At 46.4% G+C, this 12,086-nt stretch overlaps 1 protein-coding gene across 5 annotated transcripts in view; it reads left to right on the top strand.

Annotated features, from left to right (window-relative positions):
* Positions 1–12,086, top strand: part of LOC111851939 (copine-2-like) — a 39,318-nt gene that overhangs the window by 7,294 nt on the left and 19,938 nt on the right. For 3 of the 5 annotated variants that reach the window (XM_023827319.2, XM_023827321.2, XM_023827318.2), the window contains exons 2-8: positions 1,314–1,516; positions 5,639–5,818; positions 5,926–6,000; positions 6,820–6,891; positions 7,075–7,158; positions 10,129–10,218; positions 10,801–10,899. In XM_023827319.2, the coding sequence (XP_023683087.2) occupies positions 1,343–1,516; positions 5,639–5,818; positions 5,926–6,000; positions 6,820–6,891; positions 7,075–7,158; positions 10,129–10,218; positions 10,801–10,899 (774 nt within the window). In that variant the 5' untranslated portion in view covers positions 1,314–1,342. Of the gene's footprint in view, positions 1–163; positions 261–1,313; positions 1,517–5,638; positions 5,819–5,925; positions 6,001–6,819; positions 6,892–7,074; positions 7,159–10,128; positions 10,219–10,800; positions 10,900–12,086 lie in introns of those variants that run through there. The other 2 variants (XM_023827320.2, XM_023827322.2) reach the window with 2 other exon arrangements.

The following is a 12,086-nucleotide window of genomic DNA, read 5'->3' as shown; positions in this document are numbered from 1 at the left end:
TAAATCACATGTACCCTTCAGTTATATGCAATGGAAGATGGTGTAGAGCATCTAATCTAAAGGAGGTCATTAGTGGCTTCCAGGTGATAAACGCCAAGCAGCGTGCTAAGCTGGGCGTTCCATTACCGTCACGCTACCTTGAGCGACGTGCTCCGCTCAGATTTTCCGTTTCGACGCCGCGCAGCTCCCGTCCGTCGTCCGCTGACCTCTTCAAGGCACCGCCGATGAGTGACCAGCTGCGCGCGATGTCAGCCGAAGCGGTATGACGACATAGCGACGGAGGCGAAGCTCATAGCTTGTGTCAAGTCATTTGTTTATAAATAACATTTAAAAATGGCAAGTGTTTACCGAAGTGCTATACCATATAGTAAATAGAAACTATACATGAAATCCTACCACAAAATTTATAACGGTAAATCCAACAATAGCGATCATTATACATAGAATCCAACAACATAATTTTAGAATCCTGCAGTTTCCCGATCCATGTAGCACAACTTTAAAATCGTATCACGAGCTAGGAAAAAGGCAGCTGCTTGGTATCTGGTGTTAGCTATCAGGCAGGGATGGCAGGTTTGAAAAAGGCTGCGACGTGTGAAATGGACGGTTAGCACGAGGATCTTGACTTCACTGTTTAGTATCAGTGAGAGACCATATCTACTGAACCTAACATAGTTATCACACAGAAAAAAATATCAATGCAATATTTAATACAGTCACCAACCGAAAAAGATCGTCTCCAGAACAGAGCACTTTATGATGGTGCCTCGGAGCCGGGTTCAGCAACACCGCTCACGTAAGAGAATGGAGCACTAACACCGAGCTCGGTGCCACGCTCACCGCGTGCCACGTGAACGCAGCCTAACTGCGCAGGTCTGAACTGAAAGACCAGTGTTTTTAATTCAGTTTATTTTTATATAGCGCCTTTCATAACACAGTCACCCAAGGGCACTTGACAAGAGTGTGTGGCAATCCATTACTGCATCGTTTATACAGAATGGTGCATGAAAGAGGGAAAAGGGAAAGAAAGAATGCCAGAAGTCAACGGAGGAGAGGAACCAAAAACTAGCTTCCCACTCCCCCCCCCCCCCCCCCCCCCCCACCCCCGGTAATGCTAAGATTATAGAATACAAACAAAATGAGCCTTTATTAATAAAAGCAGAATGTGAGCTGTGATCAGAGTCAATCAGCGAGCCGGTTCTGCAAGCAGGTCTCTGTGAGCCGACAGATCATAGCCACACCACGGTGTCACAGATCGTGGGCATGTTCTCAGGCTTCTGTGTTGTTTGTCTGTGTGTGTCTGCGTGCTCTAGGGTGTGCAAAGAGGGTGCTGCTGGGTGACATGGCCTACACGCTGGCCAGCGAGCCGGGAAAGGGGCCCACAGTGGGCTCCCCGTACTGCGTCACCAAGGTGGAGCTGTCCGTCTCGGGCGCCAACCTCCTGGACCGAGATGTCACGTCCAAGTCCGACCCCTTCTGCGTGCTCTTCCTGGAGGTGGACGGCAACTGGGTGGAGGTGAGCGGCTGTGGTGAGCGATGGGGAGCCTTTTCGCATGTATATGGGACAGGAACTCACATTACAATGCAAGGCCAGGGGACCCGGTGCTCATGTTGGAGTCATAGACGATGTACAAAAATATCCCCCACTGGGAAAAGAGGTCTGAATAATGAGCTTTGAAGTTCAGTTTATCGTCCGCATATGTGGGGAGGAGTTTTCAGGTCTGCAAAGAAGAGCAGAGTCCACTGACTGTTTGCCGATGAATCCTTGAGCAGATTATCTCTTTAAATAGCCTGTAATTTGATTATATCATTAAATATCCTGAGTTTCTCAGGATCTTCCCTTTTTATACAAAAGATGAGAGTGAGAAACTGGAGCTGGGGGGTTGTGTCCATCTCTGCTAGTTAGGCCACTGTGCCTGTGATCAAAAGCTCATTGTTTCGAATTCCAGGGGTGGCAGAGTGATGTCACTATTAGGCCCCTGAGCAGGGCCCTTAACCCCCCCCCCCCCCCCAACCCAACCCACCCCAGTGCTGCATGCTGACTGACCGAGCTCTGTGACCCCCCAAGCTTTCTCTCACCTGTCTGTGTGTCTCATGCAAAGCAAGATGGGGAACAAGAAAAGCTCATTTCCCCATGGAAATAAAAAATGTGAAACTGCATTGACAAGTTTCAAGTTTTTATTGTTTCATGCGTTCCTAGGAACACAGCGAAATTTTTATGCAACAGTGACAGTGTAGAGGACAGGTACAGGGGGGACAACAGGACAAACAGCAGTGCAGTAAGATACAAGACAGTAAGACACTGCAAGGGGACAATAAATATGCAGTAAGTAGGTGATGCATCAGGGAAGGATGTGCAAATATACACAGAGGTAGTACAGTACTGATAAAGTGCGGAAGTGGAATTTTAATAGCAGTGTGTAGTACAATGCAGTGAGGACAGATGCGGGTCACTGGTTATTCAGCGACTTTATAGCTTGGGGAGAGAAGCAGCAGTGAGGGCTGCAATTAAAAGTAAACAGAGTGAAGTGTGTCCACGCGGGATCCAAGCCGGAAACACAGACGGCCTTTGACTGTTTCGTTTGGTTTATGCAGGTTGTGATGCTGTAGACAGAGTGAAGCGTGTAAACGAGGCAGAATCCACCAGCCCCACATATACTGAGTCCATTTCTAATGCATCACCTACTTACTGCATATTTATTGTCCCCTTGCAGTGTCTTACTGTGTCTTGTCTCTTCTTGCACTGCTGTTTGTTCTGTTGTCCCCCCTGCACCTGTCCCCTACACTGCAACTGTGGCATAAGAATTTCACTTCGGAATGCACATCGCAATTAGAACTTGAAACTTATCATTGCAGTTTCACATTTTCCAACAAAGCCTTTGTTTAAAATGCGGCGAAATGTCTTCAACTGATTGTGCTTGTGGTTTCGGACCGAGTTTTGGGTAGAGAGCACGGTGGGCGCGGTTAATGGAGACCCGGCACTGGCAATGCATCCGCACCGCCGGAGCGATGGTTGCCAGGGTGACGGTGTAAGCGTGGTTTGTGCTGGAACAGAGCGGTTAGCATGGGCTGTAGCGGAGAGCGAGTCCTTTGAAGAAGTAGAAAAGCGCCGTTTATATCGGCAGAGTGGGGAGGGGCAACAGGAAGCGGTTGGGGGAGCGTTTAAATGCAAGGAAATGAGAATGAGGAAGGTGAATACATTAGCATCAGTAGATTGCTTTATATCAATGAAGATCTCTATGTCGAGGGCAGATATAGATTAAGAAAATGATTTGAAGAGAGAAGACATTCTGTAAAGCTCTTAGTGTCGTGATGTCATCAACATAATGGTTATCTAAGTGGCAGGAGGTTGGCATGTACAAATGGTTTTCTTGGTATATAATTATAATGAGTTTTGTGTATATGTAGATATGCTCTTGTCTTATGAGTATGTCCTTGTATGATAAAGACAGGTTTGAAATACAAAGGTCATTTGTAATGTGGAGTTTATGATCAGAGACGAGAACCATGATTCATGTCTGTAAAATAACGGCGCGGTTTGGATTCCACCCCTTTCCCCTGCTGCAAACGTCTTGTGCATCTGGAAACATAATAAAAAGGCAATTGAATATGAATGACAGTCATTTAAAGAGAGGGGGGGCAAAGGGCTTCAGGCAGCCACCACAATCACACATGCCCACTGGTGTACAACAAGCCTTTGAGTGTCGCAGCGACAGGCCAACGAGGAGTCAGTGGCAGAGCCCTGCGTGTCGTCTGTGTCGTGACTCAGAAGACTCTCTGTCCAGCCTCAGAGCGGCGAGGCTGACTCACACAGTCATACTCGCTACCGCCGTATTTTTAAATCGGCGCCTGAGTTTCGGCTGCGTGTTTGTGCGCGTGTGTGAGTGCATCGCTGAAGGTCTGTGTCGAGTTCAGATTAAACCCATTCAAAAAGGTAATAATAGCAGGGGGGGGGGTATCACCCGTCTCCCTGTATGGGGCATCTGGACGTCCAGTACGCATCTCACCACAGGTTCACGTTACATCCATTACATACTTCACATTCGAGCATTTTCTTAAAAACGTGTTGCACTGATTATACCACCAGGGTAGTTTAACAGTCCATATTTTTTTATAACACGAGTATGGATTTAAATTTGCTGGTGATATCTACACGCCCCTTTCGTTCGGCGCACAAGCACACAGGGGTGATCTTTGTGTCTGTGGACCTCTAACTGCTAAACCATGCTCAGCCTGGTCAGAGCTGCATTGTAGAAGATGCGAGTCCCGTCCCCCCCCCCCCCCAATCCGAGCTCCTTGTATATAAAAGGAGGGTTTGCACTTGTTATTGTTGGAAACGCACTGCAGTGAAGGGAGGAGGGCTCACCCCTCCCAGAAGATAAGGTTAAAATAGTCAAACCACATCTGTTTATAAGCTCCTGAATATCATGTTTCTCTCAGCTAAACCTGTTAAATGTACCCACCCATGTATCTTCAATCCCCGACCCAATTCAGAATCACGGTGACAGCTCATCCAAGTTGGCTAAGTCACCACTTTGACATATGTCATGTAGATCAGGGATGAGCCATACCCCCTAATGGAACTCAGGGTCACAGTGATGGTTCGATTTATCTAGGTTAGGCAAACCACCAGTTTGCTATATTGCTATATGACATATATATATATATAACAAGATCTCATCCGGCAGGGTTTGCACTGTGACACCCAGTGTGGCATTGTGTTGGTGGGGCTGCCTGGTATTGAGATGTCAGCTGTGACAGTTGTGAGTGCAGTGTGAAGGTTCTTCAGCTAAAGACGCACAGGAACTGAGGTTGAGGGTGGGGGATGGGGGGGGGGGGGGGCGGCAAAGGGGTGTCTAGGTGAGTTAGAGGGAAAACACCATTCATTACCTTGTAAATAGTCTGTAGGGCAGGGGTCTCCAACTCCGGTCCTGGAGAGCTACTATCCAGTCGGTTTTCTATCATACCCGGCTTCTGATGAGCCACACCTGGTCTCAGGTAAATACCAGGGCCAGGTGCGGCTCATCAGAAGCCAAGTGGGACAGAAAACCTACTGGATAGTAGCTCTCCAGGACCGGAGTTGGAGACCCCTGCTGTAGGGTTTGCAAACTGGTCCACTGCTTTTGATGTAGGCAATTTGAGGCTTATAATGGAATAATATATTGTAGATTTGCTGTACGATTTCTTGCGTGAGCGTGAGTCTGAAAGCGTGTGTCACACCAGATACATGGGGGCAACCCTGATAGTCAAGTACTTAAGCTTGCGTGTGTGTGTGTTTGTGTATGTGTGTGTGTTTGTGTATGTGTGTGTGTGTGTGTGTGTTTGTGTATGTGTGTGTGTGTGTGTGTTTGTGTATGTGTGTGTGTGTGTGTTTGTGTATGTGTGTGTGTGTGTGTGTGTGTATGTGTGTGTGTGTGTGTGTGTGTGTATGTGTGTGTGTGTGTGTGTTTGTGTATGTGTGTGTGTGTTTGTGTATGTGTGTGTCTGCCCCAAAGCCACAGTGAGCTGCCATCTTGTCCTTGTCTCCAGGCTCACCATGACATGATCAGTGTTTGGAAGATGGATGGATGAATGGATGGATGGATTAACCCTCGCCATCCTGAAAGTAATCGCATGTGGCGTGTGTGTCTCTGTACAGATGGGCCGGACGGAGACAGCCGTGAACAACCTGAACCCAGTCTTCGGAGAGAAGTTCCAGGTGGACTATCACTTCGAGGAGGTCCAAAAGCTCAAGTTTGCCTTGTTTGACGAGGACAAGTGTAGCAGCCAGCTGTACGAACACGACTTCCTGGGGGAGTTTACCTGCACGCTCGGGATGGTGAGGCCTGGCTTACTGACATATTTCCTGGTCATCTTTGTCTGTCTAAGTTTCCCTTTCATCTCACTTGTCCTCGAACGTCTTATCCGTTCCCCACCTCTCACCAGATTGTTTCTGGCAAGAAGCTGCAGCGGCCGCTGATTCTGGCCAATGGGAAGCCGGCAGGTAAAGGCACCATCACGGTGAGTAGACCGCCGGCTTTCACACGCACACAGACGCACGCTAACAAACAAAACAACTGACAGCTCCTCTATGATAACCCCTGTTACAGTTTGAAGCAGGAATCAATGTGTATAACAACAGGTTTCTTATTTGCATGTATTTCCAAAGATTACAGGGCTTTGAGTGGCTTAGAATTCCAAATATCTTCTATGCATAGGAGCTTCCACAATGAATCCTTTGTCACATGGAGGGAGTGAATAGGCCTGGGATTCGTTCCTCAACACAGGGTTGCATGCAGCCTGTCTGGTGCCTCTGAGTTACTGGATCTGAAAGATGTCAGTCATATTACTGCTCCAATCAGCACCCTTGTACATGGAGTCAGCTGATTTGCAGTGTGAAAAGGCTGGATTTAGGTTGGGGGAAGGCAGTAGGATTGTGTGGACCGCCCGAAAGTAGGCTGTAGTGTTCAATTGAGTGCAGACCCTTAACCAATCACAGGGGTGATTCTAGGATTTTTGTTTAAGGTGGGGGCAGAAGAGGAGCCAGAATTCATACAGAGGGGGGCAGTCTTATCATTGGCCAATGATATGGGGAGGGGCCACTCTGGGGGCCAACTAGCTTTCAGGTGGGACCAGTGCCCCACCCCTGTGTATTTTCCTGATTGGTCGTGAACTGCAAACAGGGATGTTACTGGCAATTAAAACAATAAGAAAGTACAAATTATGAGTGTCGTTGCATGTTGTTTTTCACAAAATGATACAAATAATTTTCAGTACACAAAATTCTTGAAACAGGAGCATGCGTTTGGTCTCAAGGGTCTATTTCTGTCCGCTGCACAGATAACAGCTCAGGAGTTGTCAGACAACAGGATAATTACGCTGAGTTTTTGTGGGAGGAAACTGGACAAGAAGGTGAGAGGCTTTTCTCTTAAAAGGAAGAGTCAAAATAGATATTGCTTTCTTAATTCCAGCTTTATTTTTGCTTCATAAAAGGCATCTAGGAAAGAGGAAAGTATCTGCAAGGGTGAAAGTGGATTGTGTTAGTTTATATAACATGACAACTGTTGCGTTCTTATATATTTCTGTCCCCCTCAGGATTTCTTTGGTAAATCGGATCCTTATTTAGAGTTCCACAAGCAGGGGGAGGACGGCAAGTGGATGATGGTGCACCGGACAGAGGTGGGTGGCAAGACGGTGCAGCATTAAAGGGTCTCTGTTTCTCCCGCAGTGGCTGCGTTAGTTAGCATCATCAGCCATCTTTCAAGTGCTAATCAAGTACAGGGTTGCCAGACTGTGTCAGTCGTGTAAAGGAAAATTTCATTGGCTCAAAGCCACTAAACCACTTTCTTTGATGGCTGTTGGCAGACAGTGTTTAAAGAGGGATAATGTTGACCTTAAAACAACACAGATGGTTTAAATGAATTTGAATCATTTTCATTAACAACCCATCGCATTTCAATCACCACCTTTGGAATGCGAGCAGTGACGATCTGCGGCCTGTCACAGGCCCCGTTTTGGTTACAGCACAGCCGGGACACCCACCACACAGACGTACATTCCCTTACACACGCTCACTGGGCACCTCCTTAGATGTGGAAATAAAATGCACTGAGCTGGGGCCAGAATTCACACATTTCTTTGAGTCGGCGGCACCGTACCATACTCGTGTAATCATATTCATGTTATTAACATGTTTTTTTTCCATCTCTGAACAGTAACAGATGTGTTGCGAACTTAGCCGTAGGAAATCGTGTTAAATTAAATCTAGTTTTAAATGTTAATTTATCTGATTATAGCAATTAATCGTCAACCCATATTTTCAGCTAAAACACCCACATATATTTACATGTTAATATAGTTTGCATATTAATTCACATTTACATTTATCTAGCAGATACTTCTGTCCAAAGCGATGTACAAGTGAGGCAAAAGCACATTACAAACATACGGCCGTCAAGGAGTCAGGAAGGCATAAGTGGAGTTGGGCTGAGTTTCCAGTGAATGCCCAGTAACAAGTGTAAGTAGTATTAGAGCAAAAGCCACACAAAGCATTTCAGACATAGCAAGATCCTAGTGGGACTATTCATTCAACAGACAAATTGCAGCACCAAGGACATTCAGGATATATAGGAGAACAACAAGGGAACATAGAGAGCTAAAGGCTAGTGCAGATGCTCAGGAATCAGATGAGTCATTAGGCATTTCTTGAAGGTTGAAAGAGAATATGATGGCTAAATGTGGTTTGGAAGCTCATTACACCATCGGGGAACCACACGTGAGAAAAATGGATTTTGACCTTCTCACATGGTGGAGAAATCTCAAAGCAGTGTTGGTTTGCTGAACGAAGAGGGTCGTGGGTATGACGGGTTGTAGGTCTTGAGGAACATCTTTATGGTGATGAGTGCCAGGGATCTGAAAGCTAGTTCCAAGGATCAGCACTTGGTGCAGAAAGACAAGGAAGGGTGTAACGAGAGAACATTTAGGCTGATTGGATTCCAGATGTGCTGCCACACTTTGAATCACCTGGAGTGATTTGACAACACAGACTGGCAAACCTGTTAGCAAAGAGTTGCAATATTATAGTGATGAGAAAACACGTGTGTGGACTAGAAGCTATACTGCATGTACAAACAAATACGGCCTGATCATTTTGATGTTATACAGGGTGATTCTGCGATACTCAGAGACAGCTGTTATGCGGTCAGCAAAGGAGAGCTGGTTGTCCATCATTATCCCTAGCTTCCTGGCAGACGTTGATGGAGACAATGTCAATTATCCAATCTGTACGGCCAGTGCTGACCCAACCATCTTGGGGGCCCTAAACAAAATTTCAATTGCAACCCCTTGCCAGGGGCGGATTAAATGTGCTGGCAGTGGGTTGCTGACGATTAAATTTGCTGAGCGGGGAAGGGGATCGATTGTCCCATTTTCCCCAGATTTTGCTGGGGTCTTCAGCAGTCACTTAGTTTGCTCGTGTCTTGGGATGGTTCTGTGTACAGTAATGTCATGCTGGATTGTAGGGCTAGTATGAAATACAAGATTAAGCTGGGGTTGATGATCCCTCTTCCAGACTGCAACGTCCTCAAGGCACGCAGAGATCGTGTTGTCGTCGGGAGGGTAGTTTAGGTAGAGTTGGATGTCACATAGCAAGGTAGTGTTAGGAGAAGTCATGTGACTAAATGATCAGCCATAGAGAGGTGATGTATAGAGAGAACAGGAGGTGACCAAGGACTGCACCTTGAGGGACATCCATTATTACCTTATATGACGTGGACTCCAAGGCTCTTGGAAAGATTTCCCTGACAGGCAAGAGTCTAAATGCTTCAGAACAGTCCCTTTGAGGCCAAGTCGAGATGCTTGCTGGGAGTATTTAGTGTTGAAGGCTGTAGAAAGATCTATCAGGAAAAGGACAGCTCTGAAACCAGGCTGGAGAGGGTCCAGGAGGTTGGTCTGTGTGAAACAGATCTATCAGTCTATCTGTCTGTCCATCCATCCATCCATCCATCCATCCATCCATCTCCTACTCTGTAGCATTTTAAATTTTCAGGTTCCTTTCTACAGTTTTCACATTTCTTTACATGGATTATTCTTCTGGGTTTTCTGAACCATGTTCCTTCACAGGCGCTAGACGCAGCTGCCCTGAATAGGAATGGTTCTGTTATGCTGGTGGGTTCTTTAAGCACGTTCTCACGGTCATGGCTGGGGTTTCAACTGCGGCTGCAGTCATTAAATGACCCCGTTTTCTCCGCGGCAAAATGTGGCAGAGAGGTTCAGACAGAACGGCCTGTTATTTATTCATGTCATGCGTGTGATTACCCTTATGGGAACAGAGTCTACCTGCCATTCTCATCTGTGGTTAGCATATCATCTTTGGTTCTGTGCTGGGCACCTGGGTGCCATGCTGTATGATATAGAGAGATATCTGAGCAGTGAAATGGGATTTTCTTGGGAGTTAAGTCAATGCAAGTTTCCCCAAACCTCAAAAACAACGGGCAATGTGGTCACATGCTAAGAGAGGGAAGAGAATGACGTAAACCTCGAACCCAGGACATTTATGTTCAAAACACCGTTTAGTGCAGTTTCCACTCTTGCACAGTGTTCCCTGTTTGTTTACCTCTGTGGATCTACCTGTGCTCCTTCCGGTTTCAGGTAATCAAAAACACTTTGGATCCAGTCTGGAAGTCCTTCACTATGCCCCTCATCTCGCTCTGCAATGGGGATGTAGATAGGAGCATCAAGGTAGGTGCAGCTGTGCGACATGGGCTGGTTCTGAAACCTGGGAGGGAGAAATTGCACGGACTCTGAAGCTGCATTTCGTGGTGTAATCGAGTGTGAAGTTTCCGCAATTATAAACTTAAGGGGTGTTTGTCTCCTGGCACCTTCCAGAGCCAGGTGGTTACACCGTAGAACACAGGGGCCTTTGTCTGACTCACAGAAGACTGTGAGGTTCAGGCCCAAGCCTGAGCTTCCCTGCTGCACTGTGGGAATGTAATCGCATGCTGTGTTTGTGATCTTCATCTCCTGGGGAGTTTACACAATAAAGCCGGAGAAGGTTCTGAAAATACAAAAAAAATATTGGCGTAAAGAAATAAGATCATAATGTGGGAATAAATTGATAAAATGTTGGCTTAATATTTAATCAGCGTACTGAGAACAGAGCAGCCCTGGGACTTTGCAGGCTTGTCTTCCTCCTTCTCTTGAGATGACTGTTCTGCTAATGTTTAGCTGTTGGAAAGATTTTGAATTTTTTTTTGACCTGATGAAGTCCAGTCTCTTTTTTTTTTTCCTCACACATTCTCCCTCTACCTCCTCCTTTTGCAGGTTGTGTGCTATGACTATGATAATGACGGAGGACATGACTTTATTGGAGAATTTTACACCACTGTCAGTAAAATGAGCGAAGCCCAGAATTCACAAGAGGTAGGAGGGGACTTTTTTGGGTGGGGGGGGGGGGGGGTGAGGGGTTCCTTGGTAAAACGCGTATACTGGCACTCAATGGCCACTTTATTAGGTACCCCTACATAGTACCTTGTGTGCAGAAGATGAGTTGCATGTTCAGTGATGCTTTTTTGCACACGACTGTTGTTCTGAGCTGTTATTTTTGCACCAGTGTCCTTCCTGTTAGCTTTAACGAGTCTGGCCATTCTCCTCTGACTGCACTCATTAGCGAGGTGTTTTCAGCCACAGAACTGCCAGCGACAGTGTGCTTTTTGTTTATTGCACCCTTCTCTGAAATCCCAGGAGGGTGACTGTTTCTGAGATGCAGGATCCATGTCTGGCACCAACAATTATACCACGTTTAAAATCACTTAGATCGTGCATCTCAGCCATTCTACTGCTTACTCAAACAGTAATTGGATCTCCTGCCCCTGTCTGTATGCCGTATGTATTCAAATGCAGTCACATGATTCTCTGTTTTCATGAGCAAGCTGTTTGCATTAATGAGCAGGTGTACCTAACAGAATGGCCATTCAAAATGCTGCAATATATATGCACACCATTCAATTGCAAATTTGTACTTAATTACCTGGGTATAATAATATAGTTTTTAAGAGTTCATCATATGCTAATATACTAAGGTATGCGGGGATCTCAAGTCTCACGCATGGACCGTTGCCACGCTCACACGCCGCACCTTGTGCGTTTCACGCTGGGATGTAAGGGGCAGCGCTCACCAAGGGGGACGAGGCGCAGGCGTACGGAGCGGAGTTCTCCGCCGAGTTCATTGCCGTGCCGATCGAGTTGGACAGAGTTATCAGATTTATTACTTGTGATCCCGCTGCAAGTACATTATCACATGGATGCGCGCACACATGGGGTGCAGACAGAGTGGGAGCGACAGAGCAAGACCCGAGGAATGCGGTAGGCAGGGGTCTGAAGTGTCACGCTTTGGCCGTGAGACACACGCTCCGCCCCTAACAAACATGGTCTCACTCCAAACTTTTTTTCAGACTTGAGAGCCCTGGTTTGTATATTGTTGGACATTAGACATTTTGTGTGGTAGTTACTGTGTCTCCATCCTATTGATTAAGGATTACTGTGGAGTTTTAGGGCTTGAAGCCTTGCTCACAAGAACATATTGCTAGGAAGGTGTGTCCTGGGGTTTT

The sequence above is a fragment of the Paramormyrops kingsleyae genome, chromosome 13 (genome assembly GCF_048594095.1).
Source record: "Paramormyrops kingsleyae isolate MSU_618 chromosome 13, PKINGS_0.4, whole genome shotgun sequence".
Lineage (NCBI taxonomy): Eukaryota > Metazoa > Chordata > Actinopteri > Osteoglossiformes > Mormyridae > Paramormyrops > Paramormyrops kingsleyae.
This window is presented reverse-complemented; position numbering and strand designations above follow the sequence as displayed.